At 39.1% G+C, this 23,209-nt stretch overlaps 2 protein-coding genes across 4 annotated transcripts; both read right to left on the minus strand.

Annotated features, from left to right (window-relative positions):
- Positions 1-1,797: 1,797 nt before the first annotated feature.
- LOC130465780 (uncharacterized) lies at positions 1,798-3,980 on the minus strand. Of its 3 annotated transcripts, none has more exons than XM_056834631.1 (5): positions 3,023-3,228; positions 2,733-2,936; positions 2,374-2,455; positions 2,200-2,291; positions 1,798-2,084 (listed from the first exon to the last, which is right to left on the minus strand). In XM_056834631.1, the coding sequence occupies exons 1-5, from the start codon at positions 3,025-3,027 to the stop codon at positions 2,042-2,044; spliced, it is 426 nt and encodes a 141-aa protein (XP_056690609.1). In that variant the 5' UTR covers positions 3,028-3,228; the 3' UTR covers positions 1,798-2,041. The 3 variants fall into 3 exon arrangements, 2 of the variants coding, with proteins under 2 accessions (XP_056690609.1, XP_056690608.1); XM_056834630.1 differs by having other exon boundaries at positions 1,823-2,084; positions 2,190-2,291; positions 3,023-3,204; XR_008925795.1 differs by lacking the exons at positions 1,798-2,084; positions 2,200-2,291; positions 2,374-2,455 and adding exons at positions 2,543-2,640; positions 3,456-3,668; positions 3,768-3,980 and having other exon boundaries at positions 3,023-3,369.
- A 120-nt stretch (positions 3,981-4,100) lies between these two features.
- Positions 4,101-21,047, minus strand: LOC130463436 (uncharacterized). The gene is made up of 7 exons (XM_056832569.1): positions 20,991-21,047; positions 8,200-8,315; positions 7,568-7,651; positions 5,424-5,730; positions 5,099-5,329; positions 4,693-4,992; positions 4,101-4,568 (listed from the first exon to the last, which is right to left on the minus strand). Exons 1-7 carry the CDS (start codon positions 21,045-21,047, stop codon positions 4,101-4,103), a joined length of 1,563 nt encoding a protein of 520 aa, XP_056688547.1.
- Positions 21,048-23,209: the final 2,162 nt, after the last annotated feature.

Here is a 23,209-nt window from a genome sequence, read left to right on the forward strand (position 1 = left end):
TATATTAGTCATGTAATAAGAATCAAATGAGTCCTTAGGTTTTTTAGTTCAAAGTTGGGAGCGGAAATGTCATTTTAGCTCTAAACATGACCTATAACGACCTAATGAGCCTTAAATGTGCATAAATAGATTAGAATGAGTTTTAGAAAGTTAAAACTATGTATATTAGTCATGTAATAAGAATCAAATGAGTCCTTAGGTTCTTTAGTTCAAAGTTGGGAGCGGAAATGTCATTTTAGCTCTAAACATGACCTATAACGACCTAATGAGCCTTAAATGTGCATAAATAGATTCGAATGAGTTTTAGAAAGTTAAAACTATGTATATTAGTCATGTAATAAGAATCAAATGAGTCCTTAGGTTCTTTAGTTCAAAGTTGGTAGCGGAAATGTCATTTTAGCTCTAAACATGACCTATAACGACCTAATGAGCCTTAAATGTGCATAAAGAGATTCGAATGAGTTTTAGAAAGTTAAAACTATGCATATTAATCATGTAATAAGAATCAAATGAGTCCTTAGGTTCTTTAGTTCAAAGTTGGGAGCGGAAATGTCATTTTAGCTCTAAACATGACCTATAACGACCTAATGAGCCTTAAATGTGCATAAATAGATTCGAATGAGTTTTAGAAAGTTAAAACTATGTATATTAGTCATGTAATAAGAATCAAATGAGTCCTTAGGTTTTTTAGTTCAAAGTTGGGAGCGGAAATGTCATTTTAGCTCTAAATATGACCTATAACGACCTAATGAGCCTTAAATGTGCATAAATAGATTCGAATGAGTTTTAGAAAGTTAAAACTATGTATATTAGTCATGTAATAAGAATCAAATGAGTCCTTAGGTTCTTTAGTTCAAAGTTGGGAGCGGAAATGTCATTTTAGCTCTAAACATGACCTATAACGACCTAATGAGCCTTAAATGTGCATAAATAGATTCGAATGAGTTTTAGAAAGTTAAAACTATGTATATTAGTCATGTAATAAGAATCAAATGAGTCTTTAGGTTTTTTAGTTCAAAGTTGGGAGCGGAAATGTCATTTTAGCTCTAAACATGACCTATAACGACCTAATGAGCCTTAAATGTGCATAAATAGATTCGAATGAGTTTTAGAAAGTTAAAACTATGTATATTAGTCATGTAATAAGAATCAAATGAGTCCTTAGGTTTTTTAGTTCAAAGTTGGGAGCGGAAATGTCATTTTAGCTCTAAACATGACCTATAACGAGCTAATGAGCCTTAAATGTGCATAAATAGATTAGAATGAGTTTTAGAAAGTTAAAACTATGTATATTAGTCATGTAATAAGAATCAAATGAGTCCTTAGGTTCTTTAGTTCAAAGTTGGGAGCGGAAATGTCATTTTAGCTCTAAACATGACCTATAACGACCTAATGAGCCTTAAATGTGCATAAATAGATTCGAATGAGTTTTAGAAAGTTAAAACTATGTATATTAGACATGTAATAAGAATCAAATGAGTCCTTAGGTTCTTTAGTTCAAAGTTGGGAGCGGAAATGTCATTTTAGCTCTAAACATGACCTATAACGACCTAATGAGCCTTAAATTTGCATAAATAGATTCGAATGAGTTTTAGAAAGTTAAAACTATGTATATTAGTCATGTAATAAGAATCAAATGAGTCCTTAGGTTCTTTAGTTCAAAGTTGGGAGCGGAAATGTAATTTTAGCTCTAAACATGACCTATAACGACCTAATGAGCCTTAAATGTGCATAAATAGATTCGAATGAGTAGAAACAATAACATACAGAGCAGCAACAGAAGCAAATAGAGGAGAAACACACAGATGGAAGTGAAATTCTAAAGACCACCAGATCAGAATTCACATGCAGCAGCAGCAAGACCAGCAGATTAGTATTCAAAGCAATAAATTAGCAAATCCAGCAGACTTGTAATTATGGAAAAATTAAAGAACTTTACCAAATCCATGAAGATATAAACGCTTCCATCTTTGTGTCTAAACAACCTAAGTAAATAAATACTCGGTTGTAAAAAACTTAGCCCATTGCTCACGAACCACATCTATTTCCTCATCGGTATAAGGCGCATTTCTTGGAGTGTAAGCCTGAAATAAGTAACATGATAAGTAATGCTACTTGTAAATTAAGAATTCTACTACGTAAAAGTACTAGTATTAGTAGTTCAACTAACATATGGTAAAAGAACGAACATTGTCTAACCGCTCATCAGTGTTATGGTGTAACGTGACTATTTCATGCATGAACTTCATAACGTAATAGCCACACTCGCGGGCGCCGACTTGTTGAGCACACTGATTTGGAGATAAATCATAAATTATATATCCAAGTAGTTACCCAAAAAAAAAGTAAAGCTAATTAGTAAGCATGATATACCTTTACATGGAAGCCTTTCAACCCCTGCATAGTCGCTCTATTCGGACAAATCCCATCATTAAACTTGTACACTTGGTATGCCCTGGAAGTTGAGTAAAACTTCATGAATCTGATTCGGCACGAAAAGAAATAACTTAAAAAGAATTGAAAGTAACTTACAAACACAAGATTCCTCATGCACTATTTTCTCGGTTGGAACCTATCGCAGAGTCGAAAATATACGCACAACCTCTACGTAGGTCTAACACGTACAAAATCCAATGATTTCTGCATTATATATAAATGTTATTGCAACCTTATGCATGAAAATAACAATAACATAGCTATTTACCAAATATCGATCAATCTCTAACACTTACTCTTGATGGTATGGGATCAAAAACCACTTGGTAATGTTAGGATCACCCTTCTTCTCCTTTTCAATTTCAGCATTGAAAACTACTTTCAAATACATTGATGCAGCCTGAGGGTTGGCCTTGATTCTAGAGCTTGACATTGCCTCGGGACAAACAAACCCAATCTGAGAGTTGTCAAATGCAAAGGTGTGTTCGTGGAATAAACACCTACAAAGTAAATGTATAATGCAAAAATTTCAAAAACTATTATAGTTGACAAAACCAAAAACAAAAATATCGATGGAAAAGTTTACATCATATAGACTTGGATCACTGAAATGTTGAGGCACGCCCCTCTAAGGAACTCTTCAACGTCAACCTCATTTACATAAGTTTGTCGATCTTCGTCATAATGCCAAACCGAAGCGGGCAATGGGATTGAAGTATTTTTATATACATCACCGGGCGCCGTATTGATGATAAACTTCAAATAATTTCATGATGGGCCAAGACCTTGAATTGTGTCGTCTGCCAAATTTTGCTTCTTACTTTTGGCGGCTGATTCTTCAGTTTTACGATCACAACTACCTACCATCTCTTTGGATTTCTTAGAGTTCTTCGACTTCGATTTCGACTCCAACTTATTTGAGCATGAATTTTCCTGTAACAATAATGTTAAGCTAGCATGAAAAGTTCAGTTTTGATTTCAGTGTTGAAGCACAGGGGAGTGGGAAGCATATGGTTTACCTTGGCCGTTAACTTCAGTGTTGTCTTCTCTTTGGACCCTAAATCAAGTGTTTCCTTCTCTTTGACAATTAATTCTGTTGTCTTATCTTTGACAACTAATTCTGTTGTCTTCTCTTTGACAATTAATTCGTTTTTCTTCTCTTTGGAGCTACCAACCACCTCTTCAAAAATCTGACTCCTGGACTTCTTTGTTGGGCGTGGAGTAGAGTACTCCTAAACAGAGGTAGAAACCAAAGGAGTTCAAGGCTCTGAATCTAATTCTAAACAGATGCATAACGCAATGAATGACAATTAATAATAAAAAAGTTATACCTCGTCTTCTTCGAAAATCACCAAGTGAATTGGCCATTGCACAAAACTAGCAAGAGCCCTGCCTAAGTTATTGAATCCATCTCCAGTAGGTACCGGAAGAGTGTCATCATCATGTCCGTCGTGAATACAATCAACTTGGACCTTATAATGACTAGGCTTCATCGATCTAAAGTGTTGGTGCAACGAACCATCCAATGGGTACGCCATACCATCTGCCACTATCACTTTGTTACCCAAAACTTTATCCTCAAGGGCAAGACGACATGGAGTTATGGCCTTCACAAATAAATTTACAAAATTTCAGAAATCACTACAAAGTACAATATTAAAAACCTAGCTAGGGGTATTTTGAGTGTATGCACTATAGAGAATATATACCTTCTGCTCGCGTGGTTGCTGCGATGAACTCGGACAACAGGTTACGAGTGCACGGTTAACATCAAACTCATCACTTACAAGAGCAGAATCAAGTGCAGGGGTAGAGAGGGTGTTTAGTTGACCGGTTGCTTTCAATGTGGCTAGTTGGTTTTGGAGGGCCTCCGCCACCTTTCTCTCTAATTGATCTTCAAACTCCCTTCTCACCGAAGCTCTGATTGATTCGATAGCCTCCGGTGATGGTTCAATATGGCCACATCTACTACTTCGGTCTATTGGACCGAAAGCAACTTTGTAACCGACATTAACTCCACCTGTTGCCTTGACACGCCCACGGTGATCCTTTTTTCCCATAGCCTTGGTGAGGGCATCTTCTCCCTGGGTGAATGAAATATTTCCTTTTCCCTCTTCTTCTATGTACTCCAACTATAAGAATTAGGAAAGTAAAAATTAGATGGTATACATGATGGAAAGGAGAAGCAATCTTAGCAATAGAACTAGGAATTAGGAAAGAAAAGGATATAGAACGTAAAATTTCATATGCACTTACAGCCATCTTAGCAATATTTACGGCTTCTTTATCATTCGGGTCAACTTCCCACTTTCCCTCTTTGTTTTTAACTTGATGAGCCAAGATCCACTCTACTGATCTAAACTTCTTAAATCTATCTGGCGCTGTGGTGAGTGATGAGGTCACTGAGGAGGAGCCACTTGAGAGGGTTAAAGCTGCCTCTGGCGGTAGTCGCCCATCATTTATCCACTCTGGTCTCTTTCTAACATAACCCTTTTGGCCTGTGCGATGTGGGTGCTTGTTTTGTAATGCACTTTTACTTGCTTTTTCTCTACGAACCTGTCAAAAAACACATAAAGAACATGTCGAACATTTAAAGATGGCAACAACAAACTAATCATATAATTATATAAAAAAATATCTAGCAAAGTAAATTCATTATTACCAACATCTCCGGCTTGTTTCGTTCCATCACAAATGTTTTCCAATCATCCTCTGTGATTTGATGGTAGATGTCCCAAGGCATGTCATTTGTCTGATGTTTCGGCATTTTTTCTTTCTTAGTTATCCAACGCCGCGTTAACCTGGACTTGAAAGCTCCAAAGCGTTTCGCCACACACATATGAAAATATTTTTCTCTCCTTTTAGCCGGATCATCAATAATGTGGAACAGAAGCTGTTAATTTTATGGATAAGAGATTGTTAGAAACGTATGCTACACAAATAGATAATCTAGGAGAATACAAATCAAGTTTTTATTCAATGTTTACCTTGGTCTCCTCCCAAAACCCCTTCTTTGTGTGTTCATCTAACGTTGAATATTCTTTCACATTAATGTTAATTCTAGCAGCACAAGACCCAACTTGCTTCCCGTATTCTCCTGACCATTCTCCATCGGGGATTCCATATTGATTATACTGAAGATGCATAGGCTTTTTGGCTTGAACTCCTTTTGACGGACCACGGAATTTGGTCTTTTTACTAGTGTTGGTACCTTGTGATTCCCCCGTAGGATGACTAGCTCCATCAATTCCCTGTATTTCATTATCACGATGATCATCCATGGTAGCTACGGTCCTGCAACAAAGAAAAGAGAGCAATACTTAGTAAAGGGAGCAATACTTAGAAAAGAGAGCAATACTCAGTTTTCAGTTATAATAAAATTGATACATGTTTCAAATGAAGACTATGAAAGTCTGCCTACAAACGGGTAGGTTGTGTATACATTATGTCTTGTTTTTTTATATTAAGGGCAAAATGCTACAATTGGCCATTTACAAAGCTATACCTAAAATAATGGCCTTATGGTATTACACCTAACATGCAAAACAATCCCAAATCAAACCTCACCTAAAAAAACAACCCAAAAAAAAATCATAACTCACCAGTTCTACGCACTGATCTGCACAGCTCAGATCAGAACTGTGCAGATCAGTGCACAGAACTGGTCAGTTCTGATCAGTTCTGTGCACTGATCTGCACAGTTCTGATCTGAGCTATGCAGATCAGTGCACAGAACTGATCAGAACTGACCAGTTCTGTGCACTGATCTGCACAGTTCTGATCTGAGCTGTGCAGATCAGTGCACAGAACTGATCAGAACTGACCAGTTCTGTGCACTGATCTGCACAGTTCTGATCTGAGCTGTGCAGATCAGTGCACAGAACTGATCAGAACTGACCAGTTCTGTGCACTGATCTACACAGTTCTGATCTGAGCTGTGCAGATCAGTGCACATAACTGCACAGTTCTGATCAGTTTTGTCCACTGATCTGCACAGTTCTGATCTGGGCAGTGCAGATCAGTGCACAGAACAAAACTGATCAGTGCACTGAGAAGCTAAAACAGTACTTCACTGAGTTGATTAGTGCAATTGGCCAAAGAATCTCTGTTTATGTCTTGTTTTTTTATATTAAGGGCAAAATGCTACAATTGGCCATTTACAAAGCTATACCTAAAATAATGGCCTTATGGTATTACACCTAACATGCAAAACAATCCCAAATCAAACCTCACCTAAAAAAACAACCCAAAAAAAAATCATAACTCACCAGTTCTACGCACTGATCTGCACAGCTCAGATCAGAACTGTGCAGATCAATGCACAGAACTGATCAGAACTGACCAGTTCTGTGCACTGATCTGCACAGTTCTGATCTGAGTTGTGCAGATCAGTGCACAGAACTGATCAGAACTGACCAGTTCTGTGCACTGATCTGCACAGTTCTGATCTGAGCTGTGCAGATCAGTGCACAGAACTGATCAGAACTGACCAGTTCTGTGCACTGATCTGCACAGTTCTGATCTGAGCTGTGCAGATCAGTGCACATAACTGCACAGTTCTGATCAGTTTTGTCCACTGATCTGCACAGTTCTGATCTGGGCAGTGCAGATCAGTGCACAGAACAGAACTGATCAGTGCACTGAGAAGCTAAAACAGTACTTCACTGAGTTGATTAGTGCAATTGGCCAAAGAATCTCTGTTTATTTTGATGAATTTCAGTTGCATTGGAAAGAACTGATCAGCCTCTTTAATTTCAGTTGCATTGGAAAGAACTGAGAAGCTAAAACAGTACTTCATGCTGCTTTTCTGGTTATGGATGACACAAGTTACAATTTTTGTAAGTTTTGAAACTTCAGGAACAGGACAGTTTCTAGACATCACTCAGATTTCTATTCCTGGTCTAATTTGATGATTCTGGAGTTCAAATCTTCACCTTCAAACATGTAAATTACACCATACTGTAAGCAAAGTATCAAATTGTAAACAAAGTCATCTTCAAAACGGTTTTTATGTACTTATCCATCATCAACCACCAGAAAGCAAACATCAGAAACTAAGTTACCAATCCCAAAGCCATGCAAACAAGAACAGGTAATTGATATTATTAGACAAAATGTACTGAAAACTAACCTAGGAAAATTCAACTGCAATTTCTGCAACCTGTGCTTGGAACCTGGCTCACATAAGAGGATACGACATTCACCAAGTTTACACCTGTGTGAAAAAACCAGATAAAGTTAGTCAAGTTATTAGAAGTATCAGACTCTCAGTAACTTAAATAGGAGGGATAAAGTAGGAGACTATCACTGCAATTCCTCTTCACAATACAAGTGGCAATTGATTGGGGTTGAATTTTTAGAAAAAAAATATGAATTAATATCCACAAGTATCCTTCACTATTCAAATTTAAGTAGTCAAGATAACAAAAATTCCAAGGCGCACAGGCTTTCAGATATGAATAGAAAGAACAAAGTCAAAAACTTCAACAATGCATCAGAAGTGAAGCCCGAACTTACACATGTATGTTTCAATTACGATTCGTAACCCATATTCCTTCCGTATGATCTGTACGCATATGATTAGTATTATTTGCATCCTCCTCTTCTGGCAATGGTTGAACAACCATTGGTAACGGAGGTGTGTCATCATACTCATCATACTCATCTTCATCTACAACATCATCAATACCCAAAATATGTCTTTTTCCTTGGGCAACAACACGCCATCTAGGATCAATATTGTCAACCACATAAAAAACTTACTTAGCTAGTGATGCTAGAATGAATGGCTCGTCACTGTCACTTAGTCGATCAAAGTTCACCAAGGTTAAACCCGGGAAAATTTCATCTCGCTTCACACCATTTTGGTTGTTAGCCCACTGACACCGAAAAACAGGGATCACAAAATAGGTATAATCAAGCTCCCATATTTCTTCGATAACACCATAATATGATTGTGTTGAATCAACCGGCCTTTTATCCTTAGCGCTTGCATAGACCCTAGATGATGCAACAACCTTTACTCCACTATTTTGCACTACACTCTTTTCATCTTGCCTTCTAGTGTAGAATGTGAACCCATTGATATCATATCCTTCAAAAGATCGAACACATAGTCGAGGACCTCGAGATAACCACTTGATCGTATCAGAAACATCATGGTCTTGTTTCTTTCCAACTTCCTTCTTAAACCATTCAATAAATGTGCGATTATGTTCCCGCATCAACGCTCTTTCCTTCAACTTAGGATTACAATGTTGCAATTCAAGCAGATGCTTTTCTAAATAAGGATGAACCTCTGTAAGATGCTGCAACACACAAAGATGTGCCTTCTTCTTCCTCTCCGATGGAGGAGATATCACATTTTTACCAATTACTCCCTCCCCTGCGAGCCTACCAACATGTCGAGATTTTGGAAGTCCTATTGGTTCAAGGCTTGACAAAAACTCAGCTAGATATCCAGAAATCTCTTCTTTAAGGACTCCCCGAATGATACTACCCTCTGGATTAGCCGGATTCCTTGCTTTGTCCTTTAAAGTCTTAAAAAATCTCTCAAAAGGATACATCCATCTTAAGAACACCGGACCACATAACTTGACTTCGCGAACTAAATGGACAATCAAATGCACCATTATATCAAAGAAAGAAGGCGGAAAATACATTTCAAATCGACATAGAGTTTCAACAACATCATTGTGCAAAGCATCCAAAGTCTCCGGATCAATCACCTTAGCACATATGGAATTGAAAAACAAACAAAGTTTTGTTATAACATGTCTCACGTGTTTCGGCAATATCCCACGAAGTGCAATTGGCAAAAATACATTAATCAGTGCATGACAATCATGAGACTTCATACCAATCAACCTAAGGTCCGAGAGAGACACTAGGCGCTTAACATTCGACGAATATCCCGAGGGAACCTTAATGCCATGTAAGCACTCACAAAACTTCTTCTTCTCCTTTCTCGACATTGTGTAACACGCTGGAGGCAGAAAGGTCTTTGTACCATCCTTTTTTTTAACAGGCCACAAATCTGGTCGAATATTCTTCTTTTTCATATCTTTCCGCACATTCTCATTGTCCTTGGTCTTTCCTGGTATGTTTAGCAAAGTCCCGATGATAGCATCGCACACATTTTTCTCAATGTGCATTACATCGAGACAATGCCTAACCGACAAATCTTTTGTTAGGTTATGATACATATGATATTACATAAATCATGCGGAAAAACCATAAAGCCAGGAAAACATATTATTTACACATAATCATTTAGCATAGTTTAGATGCATACTCTTTGTTGCGTGCCTTCCCTAGCTGCGCCCGAACCGAACAAGAACAAGTCTTTAGGACTCCAAGTGTCGTCCCTCCGTAGATAGTCCACAGCACGTCCGGATCCGCCTTAAGATTGACCAACTAGAATCGCCCTTAAGGTACTATTATTTTCGGCACTTTATAGGCAAATGTGTGACTGAATTTTTCTCTCAAAAACTCACTTTGAATACTTTGAAAACTTGTTATAAATTGTGAGCCCTAGCCTCATATTTATAGGGGTATGGAAAGGGAATCGAAATCCTACTCAGATACAAATTAATTAAACCTAGAATCCTACAAGAACTCTAATTTAATTAATTTATCAAATAGAATTAGGAATTTAATCATTAACCGAACTCTGCATGTTTTAGGAAACGTGCACGAACACAAACACTTGCACACACACGCACGGCAGCCACGATGGGCCCCCATGCGTGCGCGCGAGCAGCAGCCCACGCAGCGCCCGCGCGCGCTGCGCGCTGCGCAGCCTGCTGGGCCTGGCCTTGCGCTGGGCCTGGCGTGGCTGTTTGTGCGGCGCGCTTGGCTTGCTGGGCGATGGCCTGGCTTCGTGCTGGGCCTCGTCCGGCAGGCCTCGTCCGATGCTTATTCGTACGATGCGCTTCCGATTAAATTTTCCGATTCCGGAATTCATTTCCGATACGAACAATATTTAATATTTCCGATTCCGGAATTAATTTCCGTTTCGAACAAATATTTAATATTTCCGTTTCCGGAATTATTTTCCGATTCCGGTAATATTTCCGATTCTGACAATATTTCCGTTTCCGGCAATATTTCCGATTCTGGCAATATTTCCATTTCCGGTAATATTTTCCGATACGTACCATGTTTCCGTTTCCGGCAACATCTACGACTTGGATAATATTTATATTTCCGATACGATCCATATTTCCGCTTCCGGCAATATCATCGTTTCCGGAGTATTCATTTCTTGCCTGTGACGATCTTAGCTCCCACTGAAACCAAGATCCGTTGGTTCCGAATATTCATAGATGGAGTATTTAATGCCATTAAATACTTGATCCGTTTACGTACTATTTGTGTGACCCTACGGGTTCAGTCAAGAGTAAGCTGTGGATTAATATCATTAATTCCACTTGAACTGAAGCGGCCTCTAGCTAGGCATTCAGCTCACTTGATCTCACTGAATTATTAACTTGTTAATTAATACTGAACCGCATTTATTAGACTTAACATAGAATGCATACTTGGACCAAGGGCATTATTTCCTTCAGTCTCCCACTTGTCCTTAGGGACAAGTGTGCATTTCCTAATTCCTTTGTCGCTCGATGCTTGCTCTTGAACATAAGGTAAGAGTTGTCATCCTTATTACGTCCAGAGGTGTTCCTCGGTTTCAGAGTTCAACTGATCAAATAAACAGATAATCATAGCCTATGATTCATCCGAGCACGGCCATGCATTTCACAGTTTCTAGCTCTCCGAGTGGCCTTGTACAACTTTTAAGCATCTCATCCCGATTTATGGGAGGACAATCCCAATCTTGCGATCTTGAGATTAGACTTCGTTTGATAGGTGATTACCTGAGCGTTGCCTTTATAGCCTCCTTTTACGGTGCGACGGTTGGTCAACGTCAAAGCAACCAGTTCTCAAACAAGTAATCTCAAATCACTCAGGTATTGAGGATTTAGTGTCTAATAATTTAATGAAATTTACTTATGACAGATTTTCATCTCTTACAGTAAAGTTTCATAGGTCTTGTCCGATACTAGTCTTCCCAAAGTAAGTATCTATGCAAATGATTATGACATTGCCATGTCCACATAGTTCAAGAAACAGAACTACTAGTCATCTTGCATTCTAATCGTCTAACGTTTTCTATGCGTCCAATTTTATAGAAAACTCCGATTAGGGACCATTTTCAACCTTTGACATTCAAGTTCACTTGATAGACATTTCTTAGTCACAGGACTGGTCCTGACAGTCTATCTTGAATATATCGTCAAATTGAAGGGACTCATCATTTAATAAACCATAAATTAAATGGAAAAATGAATTCATTTCATTTATTGTGAATGATTAACCAATAATGTTTTACAAAGATTTAAACTCTAAAACTTTAAAACATTAAACAGAGACATCAAAGCCATTCTCCAATATGCTTGATTCCCATAGCTGCAGTGTGCGAGTTGTGCTTCGCCTGCGGCAGAGGTTTAGTTAATGGATCTGATATGTTGTCATCAGTTCCAATTTTGCTTATCTCGACTTCTTTTCTTTCAATGAACTCTCGTAGAAGGTGAAATCTACGAAGTACATGCTTGACTCTCTGGTGGTGTCTAGGCTCTTTTGCCTGTGCAATAGCTCCGTTATTATCACAATACAGGGCTATTGGTCCTTTAATGGAGGGGACTACACCAAGTTCTCCTATGAACTTCCTTAGCCATATAGCTTCCTTTGCTGCTTCATGTGCAGCAATGTACTCCGCTTCAGTTGTAGAATCCGCAATGGTGCTTTGCTTAGCACTTTTCCAGCTTACTGCTCCTCCGTTGAGGCAGAAGACAAACCCAGACTGTGATCTAAAATCATCTTTGTCGGTTTGGAAACTTGCGTCCGTATAGCCTTTAACAATTAATTCATCATCTCCACCATAGATCAGGAAGTCATCTTTGTGCCTTTTCAGGTACTTCAGAATGTTCTTGGCAGCAGTCCAATGCGCCTCTCCTGGGTCTGACTGGTATCTGCTCGTAGCACTGAGTGCGTACGCAACATCCGGGCGTGTACATATCATAGCATACATTATTGAACCAATCAATGATGCATATGGAATCCCATTCATTCGTCTACGCTCATCAAGTGTTTTTGGGCACTGAGTCTTGCTTAGAGTCATTCCATGAGACATGGGTAGGTAGCCTCGCTTGGAGTCCGCCATCTTGAACCTATCAAGCACCTTATTGATATAAGTGCTTTGACTAAGTCCAATCATCTTTTTAGATCTATCTCTGTAAATCTTGATGCCCAATATGTACTGTGCTTCTCCTAGATCCTTCATCGAAAAACATTTCCCAAGCCAAATCTTGACAGAGTTCAACATAGGAATGTCATTTCCGATAAGTAATATGTCGTCGACATATAATGCTAGGAAAGCAATTTTGCTCCCACTGACCTTCTTGTATACACAAGATTCGTCTGCGTTCTTGATGAAACCAAAGTCACTGACTGCTTCATCAAAACGTATATTCCAGCTCCTGGATGCCTGCTTCAATCCGTAGATTGACTTCTTTAGCTTGCATACCTTTTTAGCATTCTTTGGATCCTCAAAACCTTCAGGCTGTGTCATAAACACAGTTTCTGTTAAAACGCCGTTTAAGAAAGCAGTTTTGACATCCATCTGCCATATTTCGTAATCGTAATATGCAGCGATTGCTAACATTATCCGAATAGACTTTAGCATTGCAACTGGTGAAAAGGTTTCATCGTAATCCACACCGTGGACTTGCCTGTAACCTTTTGCGACCAATCTAGCTTTGAAAACTTCAAGTTTCCCATCCTTGTCCTTTTTCAGTTTGAAAACCCATTTGCTTCCAATGGCTTGGTAGCCATCTGGCAAATCGACCAAATCCCATACTTGGTTTTCAGACATGGAGTCTAATTCAGATTGCATGGCTTCTTGCCACTGCTTGGAGCTAGGGCTCGTCATAGCTTGCTTGTAAGTCGCAGGTTCATCACTTTCAAGTAATAGAACGTCATAGCTCTCGTTCGTCAAAATACCTAAGTATCTTTCCGGTTGAGATCTATATCTTTGCGATCTACGCGGGGTAACATTTCTAGATTGACCATGATTCTCACCAGATTCTTCTAAAGATCTCTGAGTTTCATCCTGAATGTCATCTTGAGCATTCTCTAGAGTTTGTTGTTCGACTCGAATTTCTTCGAGGTCTACTTTTCTCCCACTTGTCATTTTGGAAATGTGATCCTTCTCCAAAAAGACACCATCTCGAGCAACAAACACTTTATTCTCAGATGTATTGTAGAAGTAATACCCCTTTGTTTCCTTTGGATAGCCCACAAGGATACATTTGTCAGATTTTGGATGAAGTTTGTCTGAAATTAATCGTTTGACGTATACTTCACATCCCCAAATCTTAAGAAAAGACACATTTGGAGGCTTTCCAAACCATAATTCGTATGGAGTCTTTTCGACAGCTTTAAACGGAGCTCTATTTATAGTGAGTGCAGCTGTATTTAGTGCATGTCCCCAAAATTCTAATGGAAGTTCGGCCTGACCCATCATTGACCTGACCATGTCTAGCAAGGTTCTGTTCCTCCGTTCCGACACACCGTTCCATTGTGGTGTTCCAGGAGGAGTCAATTCTGATAGAATTCCACATTCTTTCAGATGGTCATCAAATTCATAGCTCAGATATTCACCGCCTCTATCAGACCGCAGTGCCTTAATCTTCTTGCCTAATTGGTTCTCTACTTCACTCTGAAATTCCTTGAATTTGTCAAAGGATTCAGACTTATGCTTCATTAGGTAGACATAACCATACCTACTGAAGTCATCAGTGAAAGTGATAAAGTAGCTGAAACCACCTCTAGCATTTGTACTCATTGGTCCACATACATCTGTATGGATTAAACCCAATAGTTCATTTGCTCTTTCTCCAACTTTAGAGAAAGGTTGCTTTGTCATTTTGCCAAGTAAACATGATTCGCATTTACCATAATCCTCTAAGTCAAATGGTTCTAGAATTCCTTCTCTTTGAAGTCTTTCTAAGCGTTTCAAGTTTATATGGCCTAATCGACAATGCCACAGATAGGTGAGATCTGAATCATCCTTTTTGGCCTTTTTGGTATTTATGTTATATACTTGTTTGTCGTGATCTAATAAATAAAGTCCATTGACTAATCTAGCAGATCCATAAAACATCTCTTTAAAATAAAACGAACAACTATTGTCTTTTATTAAAAAGGAAAATCCCTTAGCATCTAAGCAAGAAACTGAAATGATGTTTTTAGTAAGACTTGGAACATGGAAACATTCTTCCAGTTCCAAAACTAGCCCGGAGGGCAACGACAAATAGTAAGTTCCTACAGCTAATGCAGCAATCCGTGCTCCATTTCCCACTCGTAGGTCGACTTCACCCTTGCTTAACTTTCTACTTCTTCTTAGTCCCTGTGGATTGGAACATAAGTGTGAGCCACAACCTGTATCTAATACCCAAGAAGTTGAATTAGCAAGTATACAGTCTATAACGAAAATACCTGAAGATGGAACGACTGTTCCGTTCTTCTGATCTTCCTTTAGCTTCAAGCAATCTCTCTTCCAATGCCCCTTCTTCTTGCAGTAGAAGCATTCGGATTCAGAAGTGGGTTGACTGACCTTCCTCTTTGCAGATTTGGCGCCAGTTTGCTTAGTTGGGCTGGCCTTGTTGCCACCTTTCTTAGCATTCCTCTTCTTTCCAGATTTCTTGAACTTGCCCCCACGCACCATAAGCACATCCTGCTTATCACTTTTGAGCGTCTTTTCAGCGGTCTTTAGCATACCGTGAAGCTCAGTGAGCGTTTTGTCCAGACTATTCATACTGTAGTTCAGTTTGAACTGATCATACCCGCTATGAAGAGAATGGAGGATGGTGTCTATAGCCATTTCCTGAGAAAATTGCTGATCCAGCCGACTCATATTCTCAATGAGTCCAATCATTTTGAGAACATGTGGACTTACGGGCTCGCCTTTCTTAAGTTTGGTCTCAAGAATTTGCCTATGAGTCTCGAATCTTTCGACTCGAGCCTGATCTTGGAACATGTTCTTCAACTCACTGATGATTGTGAAAGCATCTGAGTTGATGAACGTTTTCTGCAGATCCGCACTCATGGTGGCGAGCATTAGACATTTCACATCCTTGTTGGCATCAATCCAACGATTGAGGGCTGCCTGAGTGACCCCGTCGCCTGCAGCTTCGGGTATCGCCTCATCTAGGACATACTCCTTTTCTTCCTGCATAAGAACTATTTGCAAGTTCCTTTGCCAGTCAAGGAAGTTTTTCCCGTTCAACTTCTCCTTTTCGAGAATTGATCGAATGTTGAATGAATTGTTGTTTGCCATATTAAAAACTACAATTGAAAAGAATAAACAAATAAATAACCATTCACAGTTTCTCTTAATAAACTTAAATTCTAGCATACATGCATAATTCAATGTTTATTAAGCATTTTATTCAAATTATGTGTTCCGGCAGGTGTGAATAAAATGATTCCAAGATCCTAAAATCATTGAAGAACTAAGCACAGTTTGTCGACTTAATCCTAGAACATCTTAGGTAAGCAAAAGCCTTTTGCTAATAGTCTAGAAACTATTCTTGGTTGATAGGTACGTCTAAGAACTTATTAGGTAAACCTATCGAATTTGCCACGACATAAAAGGACTCCTTACTTATATCGTTGAGTTTCACCAAAACTAACATGTACTCACAATTATTTGTGTACCTTGCCCCTTTAGGACCAATAAGTAACACCTCGCTGAGCGAAAACTATTACTAGATTGATGTAAAGGATATCCAAGCAAGTGTATATTTTGTCATGGCACCTTTTAACTCAATTTTTAAGTTTGGAACTTAAGGCTCTTACTATGTTGGTTAGATTTTAAGTGAACTAAAATCCTTAATCATGCAACATAATCAAGCTTTTGATCTCATGCATTTTAAGACATATTTAAAAGCAATAAATAACTTAAAACATGCATAAGATATTTGTGATCTAGTATGGCCCGACTTCATCTTGAAGCTTTGACTTCAAAGTCCGTCTTGAAAATCTCCGTGGGAGGCACCATTTTCTTCAAATAGGATAAGCTATAACTAATTACAACTATTTGATGGTTCGCAGACCATATTTGAATTGAAAAATAACTTTGGTACTTTAGACCAATTACATTCAAATTAATGGTACGCAGACCATATTTTCTATCCTATTTGGGCCATACTAGTCACTTCATAACCTGCAAAACAGTACATATACAATATATACCATTCACCCATTCATTATCATGAATGGCCCACATAGCTGGTTAGTAAAACACATTATGCATCACGTAAACATTTGCAGCAATTAATCAAGGGCACCAATAATCTACCAATTATTCAGTCCTTATTAATTCTAATCAAGTTGTTTTAACCTTAAGGATTTGTAGACCTAATCAAGAGTTTATGACTAAAATACGCTCCCACTTAAACCAATAAATTCATATGCTTTACTAATTTTAAACATAAAAATGTATTTCTAGTCTAACCGGAAACATACAAATTTAATTAAAATTTAAAGCTCATATAAACTTATAATTGAATCCAAAAAGTTTAATTTAATTTCAGTCGTATTTAAATTAATTCATGATTTTAATTTTAGTAAAATAATTAGAATAAATAAAATTTATTATAATTACAATATTCAAAATTAAAATCCAAGAAAATAATTTAAATTATTAATTTTAAAATTAATTAAAATTACGTGAACTGGAATTTTCAAATTAAACATTCAAAACGATCTTTAATCGTAACGCAAACACCCTACGCGTTGCACGCCCATGGGCCGCACGCACACAGCCATTGCTGGCCATGTGCGCGCAGCCCATGCGCTCGTCGCATAGCTGCTGCATCCCCATCGCAAGCCTCCGCACGCATTGGTGCTCGCTGCGCGCGCCAGCGCTCATCGCACGCGAGCTATCGCTCGCAGTGCGCGCGCGACATCGCTCGCTGGGCGCGCGACATCGCTCGCTGGGCGCGCGAGCCATCGCTCGCTGGGCGCGCGACATCGCTCGCTGGGCGCGCGACATCGCTCGCTGGGCGCGCGAGCCATCGCTCGCTGGGCGCGCGACATCGCTCGCTGGGCGCGCGAGCCATCGCTCGCTGGGCGCGCGACATCGCTCGCTGGGCGGGCGACATCGCTCGCTGTGCGCGCAAGCAATGCTGGGCGCAGCGCTCGTGGCACGCGAGCTTGCGCTCGCTGCGCGCGAGGCTGCGCGCTCTTGTGCGAGGCAGCGCGCGTTGTGGCGCAGCTCGCTTGCTGCCCACACGCGACTGCCTTGGCTCGCCCTTCGCCCATGCCCATTCGTCCATTGCTCGTGGCACACGACACAAGGCAGGGCTGCTGCCTTGTGCTCGTGCACTACGCCCTTGCTCATTGCATTCGTGCCGCACGGGCGACGAGCTCCCTTGCTCGTCGTCGCATGCCCGCATTATACAACACCCCTTAAGGGTAACACGAAGCGTCCATTGCTTTGTGCGTGCAAGTTATATGAACGAATCGCATAAAAAATTTAAAATTTATAAAATTAATGACAATTTAATAAATATTATTAATTTCATAATTTTAGGGCGAAAAAATCGAAAATTTATTATCCAATTGATTTCCGATTGTTATGGATTCAAGTCTAGGTCATAAAAATTTAAAATTTATCATAAATTTACAATTTTTATGGTGGTTTTTAATCATAGGTTTCTAATTAAATTACAATTAATTATGAAAATCAAATTAATTCTAAATTATTCTAATTTTCAACAAATTAATCATAATTACAAATTAGATTGCATAATTAACAAGACTAGGCATTCAAACTTGTTAAACATATGCAGTAGGTCAATCAAAAATTCAAGATTTATCAACAAGAATCGCAAATATTTAATTTAACATCTTAAATTTACGAAATTTTGCATTCGAAAAACTAAAACCTTCGAAAAGTCATAGTTAGGCTTCGAATTTGAGAATTCTGGGTTCGGCAGAAAATAACTATTTTTGTCAAAATTTTAGAATGCCTTTTACATGCGGAATTGACACAAAAATCACTCAATTCGGATGAGTAACGAAGAAACTGCCGAAAAACTGCGTACGTATAATTAAATAAACGCAATTTGCAATTAATTAACAATTACGAAAATTAATCACCCCTTTTAATTCTTGCAAATTTGTAATATTTAACCATGTTCATGCAATTTAGATTATGAAAATAATAAGGGGCTCGTGATACCACTGTTAGGTTATGATACATATGATATTACATAAATCATGCGGAAAAACCATAAAGCCAGGAAAACATATTATTTACACATAATCATTTAGCATAGTTTAGATGCATACTCTTTGTTGCGTGCCTTCCCTAGCTGCGCCCGAACCGAACAAGAACAAGTCTTTAGGACTCCAAGTGTCGTCCCTCCGTAGATAATCCACAGCACGTCCGGATCCGCCTTAAGATTGACCAACTAGAATCGCCCTTAAGGTACTATTATTTTCGGCACTTTATAGGCAAATGTGTGACTGAATTTTTCTCTCAAAAACTCACTTTGAATACTTTGAAAACTTGTTATAAATTGTGAGCCCTAGCCTCATATTTATAGGGGTATGGAAAGGGAATCGAAATCCTACTCAGATACAAATTAATTAAACCTAGAATCCTACAAGAACTCTAATTTAATTAATTTATCAAATAGAATTAGGAATTTAATCATTAACCGAACTCTGCATGTTTTAGGAAACGTGCACGAACACAAACACTTGCACACACACGCACGGCAGCCACGATGGGCCCCCATGCGTGCGCGCGAGCAGCAGCCCACGCAGCGCCCGCGCGCGCTGCGCGCTGCGCGTGCTGTGCGCGCTGTGCGCGCTGCGCAGCCTGCTGGGCCTGGCCTTGCGCTGGGCCTGGCGTGGCTGTTTGTGCGGCGCGCTTGGCTTGCTGGGCGATGGCCTGGCTTCGTGCTGGGCCTCGTCCGGCAGGCCTCGTCCGATGCTTATTCGTACGATGCGCTTCCGATTAAATTTTCCGATTCCGGAATTCATTTCCGATACGAACAATATTTAATATTTCCGATTCTGGAATTAATTTCCGTTTCGAACAAATATTTAATATTTCCGTTTCCGGAATTATTTTCCGATTCCGGTAATATTTCCGATTCTGACAATATTTCCGTTTCCGGCAATATTTCCGATTCTGGCAATATTTCCATTTCCGATAATATTTTCCGATACGTACCATGTTTCCGTTTCCGGCAACATCTACGACTTGGATAATATTTATATTTCCGATACGATCCATATTTCCGTTTTCGGCAATATCATCGTTTCCGGAGTATTCATTTCTTGCCTGTGACGATCTTAGCTCCCACTGAAACCAAGATCCGTTGGTTCCGAATATTCATAGATGGAGTATTTAATGCCATTAAATACTTGATCCGTTTACGTACTATTTGTGTGACCCTACGGGTTCAGTCAAGAGTAAGCTGTGGATTAATATCATTAATTCCACTTGAACTGAAGCGGCCTCTAGCTAGGCATTCAGCTCACTTGATCTCACTGAATTATTAACTTGTTAATTAATACTGAACCGCATTTATTAGACTTAACATAGAATGCATACTTGGACCAAGGGCATTATTTCCTTCATCTTTCCAGTAGGGAAGATCCCATAATGGAGACACTTTCTTCCATAAAACACCCTTTTTAGACTTGGACTTGAAGCACTTACCGTATTTGGTTTCAACATTTTTGATACGTTCATAAACTTGTGATCCTGTCAAAGGTGTACGAGCTACTCCTTCCTCGGTGAACCCATTGAATTCCTTCTTCTTCTTACGATAAGGATGATATCGACTAAGGTGCTTCCTGAAATCTGGGTAGATATTTTTCTTGAAATGATCCAACCGTGTGGGCTTCATGTCCTCTTCACATATAGGGCATGCTTGTTCTCCTTTGGTTTTGTACCCAGACAAGTTTCCATAGGCCGGAAAATCATTTATGGTACAGAAAACCATTGCCCGCAATGTAAAGTTTGAGTTGGTGTGAGCATCGAACATTGGAACACCTTCATTCCACAACAATTTCAAATCATCTATGAGTGGAGCGAGATACACATCTATATCATGTCCTGGCTGCTTAGGCCTTGAGATGAGGAGTGAGAACATGATATACTTGCGTTTCATACACAACCATGGAGGAAGATTGTAAATTGCAAGAAGAACCGGCCAAGTGCTATGCTGACTACTCAGAGAGCCGTATGGATTCATCCCATCTGTACATAGAGCAAGTCTCAGATTTCTAACCTCCTTGCCAAATTCAGGATACTTCTTATCAATAGTTCTCCATTGAGGAGAATCAGCCGGATGTCTAAGGAATTCATCTTTCTTCCTCCCTTCCGCATGCCACCTCAGATACTTAGCATTCTTCTTTACGGAGAACAAGCGCTCAAACCTAGGTATGATCGGAAGATACCACAATACCTTGGCGGGCGGTCCCCTCTTAGCTGAATTGGCCCCTTTACGCTTGTAACGCGACATAGAACACGTTGGACACTTATCCAAATTTTCATACTCTTTTCTGTAAAGAATACAATCATTTGGGCAAGCATCTATCTTGACGGCCTCTAAGCCTAAGGGATTCGTCAATTTGTTGGCATAATAGGCAGAGGTGGGAATGTCATTGCCATCGGGAAACCAAAGACCTAGTCGTTTCAATAATTTCGTGAAACTTTCTTCGGTCCAACCACTCTCCGCTTTCAAGTTGGAAAGTGATGCCACACATTCTAACAATTTGAATTTTGTACACCCAGGGTACAAAGGCGTCTCAGCAGCCTTTAATACCTGCTCGAGTATGTGAGGTCGTCCATTCAAGTGATCTTTCACCGCATCCATCATTTCATTTATTTCATTATCTTCTTGCTCATCATCATCCATCTCATTATTCTCAGAAATATCAGAATCACTCTCATCACTCTCATCACTCTCTGCCAGAACATCAAATTCATTCACACTAGAACTTGGACGATCAAGTATTTTCTCACCATGCCAAAACCAGACATGGTAATCTTGCTTAAACCCACGACGAAATAAATGATCCTCAATTTCATCAATATCACCTAACCGCCTTACATTGTTACAATCACGGCAAGGACAATAGATCTTTGCGGCTTTCGTATTCCGTTGGTGTGCTAAAGCACATCTAAGGAACTCCTCAACCCCACTCAAGTATTCCACCGTAGTATGGTCACCGTACATCCAACGACGACTCATTTCTAATAACACAAGGTTTTACACAGAATTAGATAAATCAAGCCACAAATTCTTAATTTTGACACAAGAACTATACATCAGAAAAATGGTAAGACCTCATCTCAATTTTAAAACCAAACAAAACAGGAATATGTGTCAACATTAACATTTATTAGCTTCACATAAGATTTCACAGGAATAAACTAAAATCGATTTAAGTATAAACTAGCTTGGCATAAGATCTTTGTTCTCTAATGATGCAATCTTATCCAAAGATAAAATATCAGTAAAAACCATCCTCCAGTACTCAATCAATAGATCCCAGCGATGCTCATGTTTAGGTTTTAAATTAGTTACGAAACCTGCATTCAGTGTAAATAAACCCATTTGCACATTAGGTTAGCGGAATTGGGAGACTACACTTTGAAACACTAACAGGGTAGCAGAAAAAAGGCAACGTATTCACTTGGATTGGGTCCTGTTCGGGTTAATTCGGTTTACTTCATATTCATTCAGCTAAAATCAGATCAATCTAGCGATATCCTCAAACTCTGACTACCTTTTTTCAAGTACAATACAGGTCCAATAAGAAATCTTGAAGTAAATAATCCAGTGAAGGCCAGGTTTATTACCACCAAGTCATATACAAGTAACCTCGTAGGTGTCATTTTAGCATAATATCAAGGCAATCTGGCAGACAGTCAGTCAGCTCTAAGTATCAGAGAATAGTGATAAACAAAAGAAAGGTGCTACCTCATAAACAAAAGAAAGTATCAGAGAACCTCATAACCTACCTCTACAACGGGTGCTATAGCATTTGAGCCACTATTTCCTCCCTTCCCAACATCAAGTTGAATTGAGATGTTGGCCTAAGACAAATCCACCCCAAATTCAGTCGCTCCTGGGTACTTAAGTCTCTTTAGTAGTCTGTCCAATGCCAAAAGCCAGACATTAAATCAAATGGCATTTCACCAAAAGCCATGTATTCCAAAACAGAAAACTAACCTAGCACGAGAAATTCAAACAAAAATGAAATTCAAGCAGGAATTCAAACAAAAAACAGATGAGCCAATGAGCAAAGATAATGGCCAATGTGCCATGTAATCTGTGCCTCAAATAATACTCAGTCAACTCAAGCCTATAAAGTGCACGAAGGACAACAAAAATCAACCTAACTAGAATTTAAAAAACATAAACTATCCTTTTTCTTTATTTGAAGCTACGTGAGGAAGTTTAAGGATAATTGAAGTCTGTTTAAGACTTGCTATAAATGCTCTAGCATCACCTGGGAAGTTGTTACCTTCTGTTTAATAAATTGGATTTTTGAGCAATTTTTCCCTAGCTTTTTTTAGTACTGTATCATGTCCTTGGATATCTTAATTCATAATAAAGGATATGAAGAGGGAAGGCTCTCCCCCTTACCCATCCACAAACAGGAATTCAAACAGGAA

Source organism: Spinacia oleracea, chromosome 1 (assembly GCF_020520425.1).
Source record: "Spinacia oleracea cultivar Varoflay chromosome 1, BTI_SOV_V1, whole genome shotgun sequence".
Lineage (NCBI taxonomy): Eukaryota > Viridiplantae > Streptophyta > Magnoliopsida > Caryophyllales > Amaranthaceae > Spinacia > Spinacia oleracea.